The 19,266-nt window shown below is 37.4% G+C and overlaps 1 protein-coding gene across 1 annotated transcript; it reads left to right on the top strand.

The window, feature by feature from the left end:
- On the top strand, nucleotides 1–6,616 carry raw (NDT-like domain-containing protein raw; the record flags this gene model as incomplete). Its single annotated transcript, XM_076183961.1, is given in 4 exon segments — nucleotides 1–99; nucleotides 460–728; nucleotides 1,256–1,339; nucleotides 1,534–6,616. Coding segments are annotated over 4 exon segments (590 nt in total), but the record flags the coding sequence as incomplete, so codon positions are not given.
- Nucleotides 6,617–19,266: the final 12,650 nt, after the last annotated feature.

Genomic DNA, 19,266 nt, shown 5'->3' with positions numbered 1-19,266 from the left:
GCTGTATTGTTGCGGAATTCAAGAATCAGCGTTTAGAGAGCAGACGATTGTGGGATGCATTCACTCATTCACTAATTTCACCATTGCAGAAAGTCCTTGGTAAGCCATTCTGAACTACATCATGTCTTTTGTATGGATTTAGCTCAGTGCAAAAGAATAGATAATATATTCAAGTACTGTGGTTTGGTACAAGCTGTATATTATGAGACAAACTGAAATATGCAGAGACCCTTATGAATGTAGAATTAGATTAGTATTTTCCTTTGGGAACAAGTGAAGAACAAATGGAATTGAGACTTCATTGTGAAGTGAATGTGAAATATGTGGGATGAAGGTTATGTGGGTATCTAATGTGAAAAAAATATTTTAAGGTTTTTGTCCATTGGGAGAGGCTAGCCATTTGATCTGACCATTGGAAGATTAAGCTCATTGTAATGGTGAAATGTCCTTTGCACACAGGTTGGGCACTGCCACGGAGACCTCTTCGTCCACTTGGCGTCTCAGGTGTGCGTGATGTGTACCTTGGAGGAGCTCTTGGGAATCGGATCACCTGGCGTGATGAAATAGCTATTCCAATGCTACGAAAACATGGGCTTTCCTTCTTCAATCCTGCAGCTGGAGCTAGTTCAGGGCGACTTCTGCCCATGGAAGCTGCTCTGATGGATTATTCTCGAGTTCTTCTCTTCGTGGTGCCAAACAACACCAGGGGTGTTTCAGCCATGACTGTAGTAAGTTTGTGTGTGTTTGAGTTTTTTTAATAGAAAGTCATGGGGTTTTAATTTTATCACATACCTCTGGTAAGCCAGTTCCAAGTATGTATCAGTGGAAGAAAATAAGGTCACAGTTAATTGAAACTATTTTCTTGAAGTTGTCCCATAGTTTACTAAAACTACATTGCATTAACCAGAATTAAATATGTAAAGGATTATAAAAATTTGAAGAGCTTCATGAGACTATAGTTTGCTTAATTTTCTGTTATGTATGGAAGAATATTTTTTAATCTAGCTTTTTTACGAGTCTTTCTCCTCTTTTTCTCTTTCTTTTCCCCTTAACACTATCAGGCATTTATACACTATTGGTCCTTTCCCCTTTGTAAAGGGGGTGGCCACTATCAGGCTTACCAACAAAAATTTCAAAATAGGAGCATATGACTTTAAAATTTTAAGATTTCAATAATGTACCATGTGCATTTGTGGGTTAGAATGAAAATGCATTTAAAAAAAAAGTAATAACAAATGGGTTTTTGTTTTTGCAGGCAGCACACTACATAGGCTTGGGCTGCAATGTTGTGTTGTGTATTCAGCTTCTTACTGATGGCACAGTCATTGGAGATGAAACGGTAAGAGGTGTTTGTATTTGTTTTACTCTTGGCGTTAACGAGCTTGTATGGAAATGGAATATATATATATATTTTTTTAAATAAAATTTTCCCTTGCAAATTTAGCTTTAAAGGGATATGTGGTTGTGACATTTCATAATTAAGTTACTGGTGATACTCTACATATTCTAAATTATTACTTGTTATCCCAACAGTTATCGCGGACAGCTGTGAAGGACTACAACAGAGGCCGCACTTACCTGAGAGATCAAGCTAACAAAGATGGCGTTCCTGTCTTTGACAACATTCAGGAAGCAGTTGAGTGTGTCATCCAGAAATGCCAAGCTAGATAGGACCATGCTAGTCACGGTTTTCTCTAGTTGTGGCCTTCATTACGGTCATCTTGACTGGGCCACCCCTGAAGCCATGGGGCATGCTAGTGTGGACATACTTTGTGTGAGCCATACAAGGTTGACCCAGGTATGGGACAGCCCTGCTATGGATGGCTATCTTAGATGTGACTGAACATGTCATGTTTAAAGTCTTGGCAAGACTTGTATGAACATGATGGAAAAGTAAGTCACAGGAGTGAAGTGGTGGAAGGACCCATGTCTGCCCAGTGCTTCATTTTCAGTAGGTGATGATTCAAGAATGCATGACGAAGCAATACATTAATGGAGTGCGAGAAAAGGTTGCCACATTCGGCCCCCAAGGATGTGAATCATGGCAACAGTTATGATTGCTAACGAGTGACTCCAAGGGCCAGCAGCATTTATGGCAGCAGTAAATGGAAAAAATCTCTAATTTAAGTGCTCTGAAGGCAGTGAGTATTTGGCTTTGAAAATATGAGCACAGTTGGCACTTAAGAAAAATGGGTCCAGAGTTTGATTTTTTCACGTAAACATTGCACTAGATGGCCTCAAGGCAAACATTGTCAAAGCATATATTTCCTCATTAAGTGTATGAGAAAGACTTCCTAAACCTCACTTTCCTGAACGAGGTGGATGGAAAAATAATTTTATGGAAACTAATGATCAAAGTAATGAATTTGTTTTGATCAAGTACAAAGAGATAATGTGTGACTTTTTGCAATGTGAGCTTTAAATGTGTTGTCGTAAAGCAATAAATCTTTTTATATAAAACTCCAATGAAACAAAAAGCACTTGGAAAATGATGAAGACATTATGAAGATAAACATAGAGACAGCATCCCTGACATCCAGCAGAGGAAGCCTAATAATCGTACATAAAGAATTAAATTACTTAATATTGTTTTCCTGAAACTAACATCTTCTTGAGAAATTGTTTCCTGTATCCCACTCTTACTTGTATCATAGTGACAAATCATGATACTTACTGATGTTACTATACATGTTGTATTTGCATTGTTTTCTGTTGGGTGGGAAACCTGTGCAATTTATTGCATACATTTGAAAAATATACACTTTACCCATCAAGCTTTTAAAATGGCAGACTAAGAACTCTTAGGTTAATGGGTCTTGGGGTATTATATCACTGAAGCTTAGAGGAAAATAATCTTGCCTTCAGTAACTTGGACAGCTTTCAAAGACCTATGCAGCTGCTTTGTCTTGCAGCTGCTCTGATCAAATTAGGAGAACCTGGTAGTAGACATTTTTGAATGAAGATAGTGATTCTTGACTGTAGATCAGCCGGGAATAATCTTGCAGATGTGTATGATGATGGAAATGAATGTAGGAAGATGAAGTTCACCCAAATAGTTGTAGGTTATCCATGGCAGATTTGAAACAAGATTGCAAATAATGTGTGAGAAAAGTGCTTCAAGATTTATTGTCAGTCCTAGGTAGTCTATAGTGCAGGCTAAAGTACTTGCATGTATAAAATTCTTTCAAATGGAACAAAATTATAGATTAGTCTCAAACACAACAAAAGGAAGTCTGTCAATACATGACTATACTGCGTCTGTATCTTAATGTAATGAAATTTATACCCTTAATTGATTTTCTAATACATCTAAAGTTTTAATTGGAATGCTAAAGTGATTATGAACATGGGTGAACAGTGGCTTTCTTAATACATAAATCTAGGACCATAAATATGAATGGTGAAGGTGAACTCTGTGTCAGGAAACTGAAGTAGTTACGGGTGACTGAAGTTCTGAATGGGGTGCATAGTAGGAAGTAGTGCAACATGGAAAAGAAAGAATGATAGGGACGGAAGGGGGAGAGAAAAATTTTGGAATAGGAAAAAGTTTATAATATAAAAATTAACACCAACCCCCCCTTCCTTAATAGGAGTCATTTTGCAAGCTTGTGATCTCTTGCCTATAAGAAGTAACACATTAAGAGCTGGCTCATAACAGTAAAGTTCTGTAAAAAGGGATTTATGTAAAAAGTGAAATGAAAGTGGATTAATAATGTGAACTGTTAAAAAAAAGATCATGGGTAAGGGAAGAATTCAATGAAAAGAAATTATATTTTGATTATTTTTTTTAGACATTACAATTCCATAACTGAGCAACAACAGTGGCATTGTGATTATGATTTTATTCTTTATTTACTTATTTTATGGTATGATGGTGATTAGTATATTTTGTTTTTCAAATTCATCAAGATGTGGTCACATTAATTCAGTGTATTTCTTCATGGGCTGGTAAAATTCTCAAGGTACTTATGTTTAGTGGATTACTATGATGTGTAATGATGAAAAGTAGATTGGCAAGTACCAGTATCTGTAAGAATGAACCGAAAACTTAATGTCAACCTTGATAGTCTTTAGAGTTCAGTATGAAATGTAATTTGAACTTATGCATTCTTCATTTTCACAGTTGTTATTGGTTTTTGGTTTTCATGGTTCAGAAATGACTACCTGTGACATTCTTAAAGAAAGGGTGATTACTAAGGGCAAATATGGCTTGTGCCGGAGTTTGTCTGCAAATGTCATAGCTTGATTCTCATCTGGATGTACAACAGAAGCTTGTTCGTATACACAAACATTCCGCAGCTCTTATCTGTTACTCAAGATGTTGATGACATTTATATGAAATCTAATGTATTGGAGTGATCAGTATTTGATAGGTACTAATAAGTCAAATGCAGCTGCACAACTTGTACTGAATTGCATCCTATTTGTTTTAAATGATCTGCTGTCACTGTGTGACTCAGTGAATAAGTTAAGGCTGCATGTGTGGCACAAGCTGCCTTTCACCCTAAAGATAAGTTAATTCTTTTGTCCCTTTTCTTCTTTTCAAGTGACAAACCTTCGAGTACTTTGAATTCATATGCTGATTACACATGGAGGCAGCTCTTGAGGAGACATGCACTCTGTTGTGTATTATGCTCCTCAGTTGTCATTTTCATTATCATCTTAATCTTGGTTACACATTCATCTGACCACTCATGAATAGAAATCCATGATGTAAAAGTAAATAAATATATGACACTCCACTAATACTTTGTGGAAAGTAAATATATCATACAATTGCTGTATATTTGCCTGTTTCCCAATAGAAGATTCACTTAATGTTCACTTTATTTATGACACACACAATTTTAGTGTCCATCCAATATAGTCAGTTACGGAATACCTGTCTTAGGAAATTCAGCTAGAGTCTGAAATTTAATTTTTATTGAAAATTGTAAGCTTTGCTTGCATTCAACAGATGGCATGATTGGTGTAGTAGTACAAGGAATATGGTAGAGAAAAAATTGTATTGTAATGCTACTGTTAGAAACAGGCATTCCATATACAAGGGAGCAGGACAGTATAACATAAACTCAAGTCACCTTCAGGTAATGACAAGTAGCTCTAATAGGATAAGTCCAAGTCCAACAATTGTGCACTTGTTATATCTTATATTTTATTTTTGGCCCTTTCTAATGTAGCCTACCTCTACCAGAGACTTTGTTTTTTGGAGAATAGGATTTTTCAAACACCAGTCTTTGGTGTATGAAAGTTTGAATTCTCAGATTTGAACAATGGTCCACATAAAAGATGACAGCATTATTTTGTTAAAAGATATTAATGGCACAGTTATTGTTTATAAAGTAGACACTTAATACAAAGTGCCTAGTTCATATTTATTCTTTTTATTTATATTTTTTATAGAAAAATTATCTACACGATTTTAGTAAAAAGGATATTAGATGAGACCCTAATGGAAGAAATCTTTTTCATAAAAGTTGCACTCATTTCGACTTCACATAAGCTCAGAAAATATTGTGTCTGATACAAAGATGGCTGAGCAGCTAAAGCCCATATTATTCCTGACATTCTCTGCAACTATGGTGGCTCACATCATTTATCGAGATTATTTCTGATTTCTAGCAGTCTTCTTAAGAATGAGTCCAAAATGGTCTCTGACATTCAGTGTATGTAATTATTATGTATGAATAATTCTGCATGAATGTTGAAATCAAGGCCTGTTGTAGGCAAAATAATCCACCATAGTTAAAGAGAATGCCACAGTGAAAGCTTAAGAGACCTTTACATTATTTCGAGACCAGCACAAAATGTTAAATTTCAGCGATCTTTCATACTTTGACATTTTATGTTGTCATTTATTTTCCTCATTAGATTTACATGACTAGAGATAAATGTCTTGAAGCATGCATTACCATCTTGCATTAGTGATCCTTCTAGAGCTAAAGAATGATTGAGGCTACTCTTTTTATGTTAAAAATAATCTACAGGAATTTCATTGTTATTTTTCTGAAAACAGGCATGTATTCTGCATTGATAACATGAAACTGAAAATATCATTATGAATGATCATACCTTCAGCATCATTTCAAGATTTCAAAATGTACATTCCTTTTTCCAGTTTCTCCCATGTTAATGAAAAGGTATTATGAGCAAAATTTTTCTTGTGTCCTCGAATCTTACAATCTGTGTTGCATCCATGCTACTGTTGTTTTCCTGATACTGTTAGACATAAAGCTGACCCAGGAAATAAGTCTAGCTGTTGGTTTCCTTTGTTAATGTGAACCTCACACATATTTATTATTGTTACCATTAAAAGAAAGTGAACAAGATAATGCTCTCATATGGAAGTGTATGGATGAGGACTTTGAAGCGGTAACTATGACTGTTGTTGTTGTCATTTCATTTGTGTTGAGGTTATAATCTTATTGTTATGTCTTAGGTCTGAATTCTGCTGCATATGGATGTTTTCATATGGCTTATGCAGTACAGTATATATTTTTATTTGAGCACAATTTTTTTTATGTACCTTTGTATGTAGTTACATTTGTGTTATACTTATCAGTTTAACTTGTATATATAATGTTAGAGAATATTTTTACAGCAATCATTAACGGAATCTGTGTTTTAATCACTTCCTCCTTTTTCATAGGGTATCAAAAGTAATGTAATACCTATGATATATGCAAGTGCAAGTTAATGACGGTCACCTAGTTAAAAAAGAAAATTGGTTGTGTATCCTAAATACAAAGTACAGTTGAGCCTCGGATAATAATGAATGCTCCATTTAATGAACAAATTGGTTAATGAACAAGTTTCGTGAAAATTTAATGTTTCTGTTAACAAATTATATTTAGGGGTATGAACATATGCATATACCTGTACATACTGTAAGAACCATGTATAATTGACCATGTGGCTATAGGAAGGACATGCTGTAACCTGAGCACACACCTGCCTGTGACAAAGCAACTTGACATGACCCAATCCAATGTAATTATGAGTAATTACACACCACAGGTGACTGCCCATGCATTATTTATATTAACTTTGGGCTTCATGTAAAATTAGTTCAGTTCTGACACATCCGAATAAATGATGAACATGCACTAACACTCTTCCCTACCTTAGCACTTAGCACTAACCCCCCTCCCACAACACAATGTTACCAGTTCAGTAGTGCTTTGGTGTGTCTGCCATAATTATTTCAGCAAAAGTTTTGGAATGGATGAAGTTTGTTATTCAAGGTTCCACTGTACTTTATATCTACTGCATATTAGAAAAATATTCTTCCTTGAAAGGGGGTGGCTAAATTAAAGCATACCAGGAGAAAAACACAGAAAGGGGATACCAGTCCCCTCCACCACATTTAGTTGCTTTTTACAACATGTATAGGAACACAGTGGTGGTATTTTCTTTCTGCGTTTTATAAAAGCTAGATTAGAGGAAATCAATAGAGACAATGATTTTAATTGTCACAAATTAAACTGAGAAGAATAAGCTCAATGGTATAATTTAGGTACATGATAGCAACCATTGATAGATATCCTCTCTTAACCCTGGAGTGTCTAAAAAGAGAGGTTCAATGATGGTGGACTGGCTGGTGAGGTTGTTTAATGTTTTTTCTAAGAGGGTAGAATGCTGGAGGAGTACCTGTATAGTTCCTCTTTACAAGGGAAAAGGGGACAAGTGTGAGTTTATTAGTTTCAGAGGGATCAGTGTGTTGAGTGTAGTTTGGAAGGCTTACGGAAGGGTTTTGATTGAGAGGAACAGAGGGAGTAATTGGTGAGGAACAGTGTGGGTTTAGGAAAGGTAGGGGTTGCATGGATCAGATTTTTTATTAAGACAGATATGAGAAAGCTTTAGGAAAAGGTAAGGATGTTTTTTGGGCCTTTATGGATTTGGAAAAGGCTTATGACAAGGTAGACAGGAAGGCACTGTGGGAGGTATTGCAGATATATGGGATATAAGGAAAGCTGTTAAGAGCAGTCAAGAGTTTTTACGAGTCATAGAGCCTATGTTAGAATTAGAAATGGCGAGAGCAAGTGGTTTGAAGTAAAGGTGGGACTTCACAAAGGATGTTTCATGTTGCCATTGCTGTTCAGTGTGGACATGGATAGGGTGGTGCAGAAGATAAATGAAAGGGTAATGGCCAGGGGACTGGAGATGGTTAAAGGAAATGGAGAAAAATGGGAGATAAGACAGTTGTTTGTTGACGACATTGCACTTGTAGTAAGATCAGAGTAGGGATTAAGGAAGTTAGTGACAGAGTTTAGGAAGGTGTACAAAAGGAGGAAGTTGAAGATAAATGTGGGTAAAAGTAAGGTGATGAGATGTACAAAGGGAGAGGATGGCAGCAAATTGGAAGTATTAAGGGAGAGATAGGAGGAGGTGGATAACTTTAGATACTTGGGTGCTAATGTGGCAGGAAAGGGAGAGTGGAGGTGGAGGTAGAATGTAGATTAAGAGAAGCAAGTAAATGCCTTGGGGAGATTAAAAAGTGTAATGAGAAATAGATATTTGGGAATCGATGCTTAGAGGAAATTGTATGGAGTGATTGTGCCGACAGCACTGTATGGGGCAGAAACATGGAACATAAGAAAGGAAGAGTTTAAATGTGTTTGAGATGAAATGCCTAAGAAGTATGGTAAGGGTTACTAGGCTGGATAGAGTGAGAAACAAGGAGGTAAGGAGGAGAACAGGGGTGGAAAGGGAGTTGGGAGATTGGGTTAATGAATGAGTATTGGGATGGTTTGGACACAAGGAAAGAAGAAAGATTAATAAAAGAAGTGTGGAAGGCAGAGGTGGTTGGAGTGAACATGAGGGGGGTGACTGAGGATGAGATGGATGGATGGGGTAAAAGGGGCATTGAGAAAGAGGGAGGTGTCTGTTGAGGAAGGAATAAGACAGAAGATAGGGGTGAGTGGAGAATGGTTGTGTATGGATGATCCTGTGATGCAAGGAAAGGAGTGGGTGGGGGATGGAGAGGGTTAAGGAGTGGTTATGTGTGAATGGTACTTTGACATAGCCTGAGAGGATTTCTTCCCATCTCTGTTTCTGCATGATGGGATGGAGAGGGGTGGGTCACCAATTAAATGAAGCAGCCTTGCTGTGGATGTGCTGTGTCTTACTGCATTGCTTCTGACCCAGGGCAGTGGGTGAGATGTGGGGATGATTCATCATCCAGGAGGAGCCAAGAAAAAGGGAAGGAGGGGTGATGAATGGGAGTGGAGTGGGTGGTGATAAAATGGATGGGAGTGGATTTATGCTTTTTGACTTTGGTTACCTCCCTTGTAAGGGGGAAAAAGCCCTTGGTATATGTATGTATGTAACCCTGGAATCTGAATTATTGATAGAAACTGTGTAGTAAGGTTAAACGAGATTGTGGTACATATCCAAATAATACGCAATCACTCAATCCTTTACCACAGATCTTTCTTACAAGAGACCCACAGCACCTAGGTACTAGTCAATAGCCACCAGACTGGCCTAGAAATATTGTGTTGTCTATATACTGTGTAGTTAAGGTGGGACAGAGTAAGAGGAAGTGTTTTATGTCTTCTGTGATTTGGTTGCGTATTGGGTAGTTTGTTTCCAAGGCCAGGCATAAAGTGTTGGTATTGTTTTAGTGCTGGACGATGTAGTCCTGCCGGTTTGGTTCTTGCTTCTGTTGGGGGGGATTTTTCTGTGTGGATAAAATCTGGAAGGGTTTGGTGGAATAGGGAATTCAGTGATCTGTCTTCAAGTGCAAACACTGAGCAGATTTGTTGCAACTTGGACAAGAAATAATGTAGAAATGTACCATAAAAAAACTAATGTTAGCTTTTACTTTTGAGTTCACCATTTGAATGTAAGTAGTTTGGATAATGAGTAAATCAAAAGAATACACACCAAATACTATTACCTTTATCTTCATGAAAAGTTGTATGTAATAATGGAAATGTCTGTAGATTAAAAAAAAAAAAAGAGCAATTAATACTGGTTATGATCACAATGAAATAGATTTTTTTTTCTCCAAAATTTATGGCCAGACATGACAAGAACCAGTTTTAGTGGTATGTGAAAATATAAGGTTGCAAACAAATTGCCTATATTAAAAAAAAAAACACACACACACACACACACTTGGCAAAATGTTCATGTGTTCCCTGTATGAGTTATTGACTGCACAAGTTTAATGTAGTCAGTATTTTACAGATTTTAGTAACATCCCTATGAATGAGTCACTTTTTTGTTTTAACCATTAGAGGCTAATCTCCACTCAAAAATCTAACATCGTCTTACTTTTTCCTACATTTATTTCCAATTTTCTCCTGTCACATACCTTCCCAAATTCCACTAGCTGCTTTAGATCCTCCTGTGTCCCAGCCACAAGTGTTTTGTCATCGGCAAACAACAACTGGCTCACCACCTACTTCCACTCTCACCATCTCCAAACCCCCACCTATCACCCTCATATTTGTCTCCCGTACTACCCCATCCATGAACATGTTGAGCAACCATGGTAACATTGCACGACCTTAGCACAGCTCCACATTCACCTGAAACCACCAACTTGTTCCATTCCCTACCATAACACAAGTTCTACTATTCACGAAAGAAATGACTGATCTCAAGAGCTTTCTCTGCAACACTTTCTGCAATGCCTTCCTGTTAACTATATCATAAGCATTCTCCAAATCCTTAAAAACCCAGAAGAAATCCTTACCTTTTGACAAAAAACTTCTCATTCATCTGCCATATGAAAATTTTATCCTTACACATCTTTCCCAAACCCACACTGGTCTTCCACAATTATGTCCTCTGATTCCCTCCTAAACCTCTCAAGTAACACCCTCCCATACACTTTACCAGCTACATTTAATAGACTGATCCTTCTAAAACTACAATATTCATGTTTATCTCCTTTTCCTTTGTATAATGAAATCATACATTCATTTCTCTAGTCCTCAGGCACACTTCCCTCCCTTAAGCACACATTAAACAGTTTGACTAGCTAATCCACTATAAATGTTCCTCGCTTCGTCAGACGCTCTATGTGACACCTATCTGACTCAAGTGCTTTACCAAAATTCACTATTTCCAATGCTTTTTGTGTCTCGTCTTTTCCCAGTGGCGGCGCCAGGGGGGGCTTGTACAAAGTGGCCAGCCCCCCCATTAGCCCCCCAACTGAAATGAGCAAATTGAAAATTTAAAACACTCATTGAAATAATTTTATTAAGTGGAATCTTTAATTGCCAGGGCTAAAGAATTGTCAGCCATCAGTGCTAGCCCAACCATTAACCCCCTCCCCTTCTGAAATGAGGATAATATATGTGTATTATCATATTACTATTAGCCCCCCCAAAAATTTGCTCAGCCCCCCCAAAATTTGCTCAGCCCCCCCTTAGCCTCCCCAACTAAAAATTCCTGGCGCCGCCGCTGTCTTTTCCTCTAGCCTTATAGTTTTCTACTATCACAGTCATAAGAATAATAATGATGATGAATATTAATATAACTATTTCTACCTCTATTACTATTGTTGCTGCTGCCTGAATGTCCGATTTACACAGAGGTGTTCAAATGGATCAAGGGCTTTAACAAAGGGGATATAAACAGTCATCATATTAAGATAACAGGTTAGGACTTGCAGTAATGGGTTTATATTGAACATATCTAAATTTAAGAAGGAAGTAGACAAAAACTGGTTTATCAATGGAGTGATCAACGAATGGAGTAGACTTAGTAACCATGTAGTGAGCGCTGAAACTATCTGTTGTTCTAAGAATCGGTTAGACAACTTTATGGATGGAAATGATAGTAGAGGTGGGCACCGTTAACCAAGAAGTTAATTTAATTAATCGTTAATCCGTTACCCAAAAAGTTAACTTCGTTAATCGTTACTCCGTTACTTTAAGAAGAATGTAACGGAAGCTACCGTTAATCCGGCACGCCATTTGCAGTAGCTGTGATGCTAAAATATTCCCCAATGGTTTGTTGGCGTGCTTTCATGGGAGATTACGGTAGAAATAAGCTCGACGAAGGCCCGCACAGTGACCTCGCCGAGTGCACCACATTTATTGCTTTATATATATAAAGGAGGATTAACTGACTCCCAATTGTAACCCCTGATTACGATCCCCAGACAGGGTTTGAAACATCGGGATTAAAGTACCTGTTTCTGGGTCCAGTGCTTTTTACTTTTTCGATCATGGTTTTGGACTCTAGCTTTTTTCGAACACACATACACAAATATATATATATATATTATATATATATATATAATATATATATATATATATTGACTATATTATGACAAATAAGATTGAAGGTGGAGGAAGCAGACGAGGAGTAATGGGAGAATTTCACGCTTTAACGTTTCGACCCGCAGGGTTTTGATCACAAAGTGTGAAATTCTCCCATTACTCCTCGTCTGCATCCTCCACCTTCAGTCTTATATATATATATATATATATATATATATATATATATATATATATATATATATATATATATATATATATATATATATATATATATTCTCTCTGAGGTGGAGGAAGAAAATGTCCGGAAAGAAAAAAGGAGGAAGAGTGGATGAGTGCTGTGGGATGGATGGATGGATGGCTAAGAAAGTGGGTTTGGATTGGCGAATCAGGTGGTGATAGTGACGAGGGGGAGGGAGGATAAGAGAGTAGAGGTAGGTGAGGAAATAAATTATAGTATGAGAGAGAGAGAGAGGAGGCGAAGCTGCCGACCTTCGTGCATCAAGAAAATCTAAATTGTCGGCTTCAAGAAAGGCAGAACTTCGGGTGCAATATGTGCTCTTTCATATCATCATCGTCGTCGTCGTCATCGTCTTGATCATCTTCATCATCATCGTCATCATCGTCATCATTGCCATCATCATCATTATCGCCATCGTCATCATCATTATCGTTATTATTATCGTCATTATCATCATCATCATCATCGTCATAATCATCGTCATCATCGTCATCGTCGTCATCATTACCATCACCGTCGTTGTCGTTGTCGTCGTCATTATCAGTACTATTCAATCAATCATCATTAAAAAGGCGAATATATTGAGAAATACCGGTAGGGAGGCATACAATAGATGATTTTTCTCTCTTGTGCTTGTATGTTTTTGATCCACTATACATACCATCTCCACATGAAACAGATAAAGTCGACATTTTTTTTCTTCTCATTTGTGAAATTACCCACGAAAGACAAACGTCGACGAAAAGTTGTGTGTAAAATCAGAACCACCTCAATTTGCACAATTATCCTAGATTGCTCTAATTACTTAATTTAAATAAATTGTCATTTTTTTCACCGTTCCCTTCCCTCTTTTCCCATCTCGTCGTTCTTTTTGTCTATCCACCTTTACTTCAATTATTCTCTATAAGAAGAAATCGGAAATATACCAGAATTTGTATAACAAATATGAAGAATATGACAAGACAAAAATTAACGACATTATATATAATTTTCTTCGTAATGATAATTGTTTTTACCTTTATCGTTACATTTGTCATGACTTCATCGTTAATCTCATCATCATTACCTCAACTTTAACACTAAACTGTTTTTTTCGTTAATGTAAATCATCAATAATTTTCATGAAGCTCACAAATACAAGTAATTTCTCCTCTTTTTAAGTTTCTTGTGACTTGCAGTCTTTGTCCCATCAATATATTTCTTAAGTCTTTCTGATCTTTGCATTAAGGTCGTATTTCTAAACCTCTGCCGAACTCTTGGTATTATTAGGAAGTATAATTTCCATGGTTTTCCATGTGGATTTATCTGGCTTACTGGGATATCTATAAAATTTACAGGTAATTTTCAAACGAAGCTCGTAAAATTCTACTTTTTAATAATAGAAAGCGTTTACTAGGATAGTCAAAAGGTTTTAAAACACAACTCATCTCTTGTCTTTCTCCCTCGGCCTAGACTACCATCGGTATCTACCTTTCGATATGTTACATTTCTGTAACGAATAACCCAACAGACGAAAAAAAATATTCAAACCATGGTCAGTATAATATAGAAAGAGGGGGAAATACATGCTATGTTAATATGAAATGTGTACCATGTGTCTTTCAAAGTCAGAACCTGAATTAGTTTTCACTCCATTATCGCCTTTTCTCTACCCATATGATTTCCACATGTACTAAAGAAATCTAAGTAACTGATATTACATACATATACCAAAGGCTTTTGTCCCCTTCCACGGGAGGTAGCCAAAAAGAAAAAGGCACTCCCACCCATTCCATCCCCTACATACTCCACTCCCTCCACTCTCCTCCCTCACATCTTGACACCTCCTGGATGACGGGTCATCTCTGCATCCTGTCCACTGCCCTGGGTCAGAAGCAGTGTCGCAAGACACAGCATATCCACAGCAAGGCTGCTTCATTAATTCGGCGACCCCCCCTCTCTCCGTCCCCTCATGCAGAAAAGGAGAAGACGGGGAGAAATCCCTTCTGACTGCGTCAATTTATTTCTCATACATACTCCCTCAACCCCCCATCCCCCAGCCCCTCATGCATCACAGCATCATCCATACACAACCCTTCTCCATTCACCCCTACTTTCTGTCCTCTCCCGTCCTTCAACAGATATTCCTCTCTTTCGTAATGCCCCTTTTACCCCATCCATCCATCTCATCCTAGGACGCCCCCTCATATTCACTCCTTCCACCTCTACCTTCCACACCTCTTTTACTAATCTTTCTTCACTCATTCTTTCCATGTGTCCAAACCATCCTAATACTCTTTCATCAACCCTATCTCCCAACTCCGTTTCCACCCCTGTTCTCCTCCTCACCTCCTCATTTCTCTATCTAGCCTAGTAACCCCTATCATACTTCTCAGACATTTCATCTCAAACACATTTAAACTCCTTCTCTCTTCCTCTCTTATGTTCCATGTTTCTGCCCCGTACAGTGCTGTCGGCACAATCACTCCTTCATATAACCTCCTCTTAGCATCCATTCCCAAATGTCTGTTTCTCATTACACTTTTTAATTCACCAAGACATTTACTCGCTTCTCTCAATCTACATTCTACCTCCACCCCCACTCCTCCCTTTCCTGCCACATTCGCACCCAAGTATCTAAAACTATCCATTTCTTCCAGTCTCTCTCCCTTAATACTCACTTCCAGCCTGCTGCCACGCTCTCCCCTTGTACATCTCATCACCTTACTTTTGCCCACATTTATCTTCAGCTTCCTTCTTTCACACGCCTTCTCAAACTCTGTCACTAACTTCCTCAATCCCTCCTCTGATCCTGCTACAAGCGCAGTGTCGTCAGCGAACAACAACTGGCTTATTTCTCACTTTTCTCCATTTTCTTTGACCATCTCCATCCCCTGACCCACTACCCTTGCATTTACATCTCGCACCACCCCATCCATGTATAGATTGAACAGCCAGGGCGACATAACACATCCCTGACGAAGTCCCACCTTTACCTCAAACCACTCACTCTCTCCATTTCTGATCCTAACATAAGCTCTAAGTTCTACTACTCTCGTAGAAACTTTTGATTGCTCTTAACAGCTTTCCTCATATCCCATATATCTGCAGTACCTCCTACAGTACCTTCCTGTCTACCCTGTCGTAAGCCTCCTTTTCAAAATCCACAAAAGACCAAAAACCATCCTTACCTTTTCCTATAGCTTTCTCACGTATCTGTGTTACCACAAAAATCTGATATACACAACCTCTACCTGTCCTAAAACCACACTGTTCCTTAACAATTACTTCCTCTGTTCCTCTCCTAATTCTCTCAAGACCTTCCCATAAGCCTTCTCAACTACACTCAACAAACTGATCCCTCTGAAACTACTACACTCACATTTGTCCCCCTTTCCCTTGTAAAGTGGAACTATACAGGCACTCTTCCAGTCCTTCAGCACTCTACCCTCTCTTAAACAAACATTAAATAACCTCACCAGCCAGTCCAACATAACTGTACCTCCTTTTTTCAGACATTCTGCATAGCATCCATCCAACCCGGGTGCCTTATCTGCTCTCATCATCTTAACAGCTGCCTTCACTTCATCTTTCTCTATTTCTCCTCCATTTTCCTCACTCACCACTTTCATTTTCTTAGCGCTTCCCACTGCAACTACCTTTCCCTCCCTATCCTCTTTCACATTTAGCGACTCCCTAAAATACTCTGGCCACCTTCCTCTCACTGCCTTCTCTTCCATTATCTTCTCTCCATCTGCACCTTTTACCTTTTCTTCTCTACTAATATTACTTTGTGTATAAAAGACCGTAAATATCAAAGATTAACTGGTCGAAATGAATTAGATGGAATGCATTTGAGTCTTCGGTTGTTAGCAAACACCGTGGATACTGTGGCCGGCAGTGTCTCGATTAAACTTTTGACGACCTTATTCGACTTTTATGTTTACTCTGTGTTATGATAACAACTTGGTAACAATTCTAAGCTTTATTCAAGACATTATGTCAAAAGTAACATAAAGAAATAAATAAATTACATTTTCTCGAAACTAGGTATATAATACCACAAACACAACGAATATACACAAATACGATATTGCTAACGTGTTACAAGGACGCCAATAATGGACAAAATATAAGACTTCCAAAACAGTAAGGTACATAGCAATAACACCGCTTTAAACATACGAACGTGACAGCATAGTATACTCTGTCTAGTTGTAGGCAGTTTTATTCAGTATAAGGAAGATATATTTACACGCCAAAGGGCTAAATGCGGGACTATGTCCATCCTTAGATTTTTCTTTTATATTTGATCAATTGTGCATAGGCACAAGGACAGAAAACCCTTCCCCTTTTCGTTCCCAACACGCATTGCTTTCACTCTTTCGCTCAGTTCACAAAAGATTAGTAAATACTTAACTCAGCCAAACACATTTTTAATATGGTGAACATTTGTTAATGGACAAAACGACTATTTGGGCGACTAATAAATCAGTTCTATTTGGCTGGATGTTTTATGCCTCATGATTTTTGGTGTAAAATATGGACAAATGATAACAAAGAGATGTATTAATTCTATTTATTTATTTATTCATTTTTTTTTTTGGGGGGGGGAGCGGGGGATTAGAACTGTATCGTCCAGTACGTGTTTGTTAAAACAGATCACAGTCGATCTTAATTGAATGACCACATCCCCAAGCATGAAGGCGTCGCGATAGACAGGGACTAAATTGGAACAAAGAACGACAAAAGAAAAATCATTCTGAAAAATAAAACCGTGCTAGGGGAGAGACAAGGAAAAAACATAAAAAAAATTCGTAAGGGGGTTGGTTGGTTTGAATCAGAAATGGTAAAGGATGGGAAGACTCAACGGGGTAGGAATATATGTAATGAATTTCCCATACAGACGACGGGATGTAGTACAATTTGGAGTTTTAAGATTAAGTTGAATAAACATCGTCGTAATGTCTAGTAACTGGTTATTTTCTTTGTTTATTATTTCCCTGTTTGGGTATTTGTTTTGATTCTTTGTTGTTCTTTTTTATGGACCAAAAGGTCTTCTGTCGTTATGCTTTGTCAGTGTCCTCGTCATTGTTATTAATAATGCCATTGTCATTTTTATTCTCATTATCATTATCATTGCCATTATCATTGTCATTGTCATTATCATTGCCATTGCCATTGCTATTGTCATTGTCATTCTCATTGTCATCAACATTGCTATTGCCATTGTCATTGTCATCGTCATCGTCATCGTTTTCATCGTCATTTTCTACAGGCATGGACGAGACACAAAATGTTGCAAACTAGTTGGGGTGAATAGAGGGTCAGTTCCTCTTCAGAGTAGTCTGATGAACTAAAAGGGATCAAAGAAGCCTTCATAAGGACCAGGCAGGGTATGGGAGGGGATGGAATAGATTACATTGGATTAGAATGAGTCTATATGGCTGAGCATCCGACAGGAAACTGTTTTTGTTCCAATTAGAGTTTGGATGCTGAGATAAGAATAGTAAGGGAGCAAAAATAAATAAATGAATGATATACTGAATAAATGAATAAATAAATGAATAAATAAATAAATTAATTAATAAACATATAAATGAATGAATACGTAATAAATAATGAATAAATGAATGTATAAATAAATGAATAAATAATGAATAAATAAATGGAAAAAATAAAAAATATCTAATAGATAAATTAATAGATAAACAAATAATTAGGTAATCCGAACGGACTAATACAACATTCAAAATAACCGAATGTTATCAGACATTACATCATATCGTTTCAGTGTATTATTCAACTGAACTATTTGGATAGTAAGTGAACTTCATTCTTCAGTTGAATAAAACCATCTTATATTCCCAAAAATGAATATATAAAACGAAATTAGAAGGACCTGGCGAGAGAGCATCTGCCAGAGTTGAAAAAAATTCCAAACTCGAGAAAAAAAAACCTGGACAAGGTTAAACAAGACTTTGCTTGATAAGAAACGGACGAGAACGTAAACGAAGGACAAGAATTTCGAGAAGAATTTTCGAAAAAGTATTGCTGAGAAGAATTTTTGAAAAAGAATTTCGTGAAGAATTCTCGAGGGACTGGATAAACCATGGTTGGAACAAGAAGAAGACTTTTCCTCTTGACGAAAAGACTTGAGGTCAACCTAAGTCGGCTCAAAGGCAGCATGGGCTTTCCAGCAAAGAAATAGATAAGATGAAATAAAGATTGATAACTTAATAAAGAAAAAAAAACAGATAACTGAATAGATAGATAAATAGATAAATAAACAAATAAATACACAAATAGACAAATAAGATAAAGAGAGCAATAAAATTGGTTTTCTGAAAACGTCGAATATTGATGCATGTTCCTTCGTCGGCTAGAGGCAACTCTCTTAGCTCAATAAAATAATTTGACGCCAACCAGAAACAGATCTTTGATCGGTGTATTAGACCCCCTCCCCCCTGATTATCTCCACCGACTTTTAAGCCCAGTCTCTCTGCCGCCAAGCGACTTTATTCGCCTGACGGAAACCCTTAAAATCTGAAAGGTAGACGTCCATCTAATAGGTTCTACACTCTAAACTGAAAAGAATTGCCTGGCGTTGAATATAATGAAATATCTAAGTACCCCAATAGGAATACTTCATTCTTAAAGGATTATGTATTAATTGATTAGCTGAATTAATTGGAATTAAATTAGATAAATTTTGGTAATATACTCGATCTGGTTCTTCGCCCGAGCGATCGACCTGTCGCGTAACAAAATTCTGGTCATTGATCATAAGGATTCAAGTTCCCGAAA

Source organism: Oratosquilla oratoria, chromosome 4 (genome assembly GCF_046742065.1).
Source record: "Oratosquilla oratoria isolate Oo_2021 chromosome 4, ASM4674206v1, whole genome shotgun sequence".
NCBI lineage: Eukaryota > Metazoa > Arthropoda > Malacostraca > Stomatopoda > Squillidae > Oratosquilla > Oratosquilla oratoria.
This window is presented reverse-complemented; position numbering and strand designations above follow the sequence as displayed.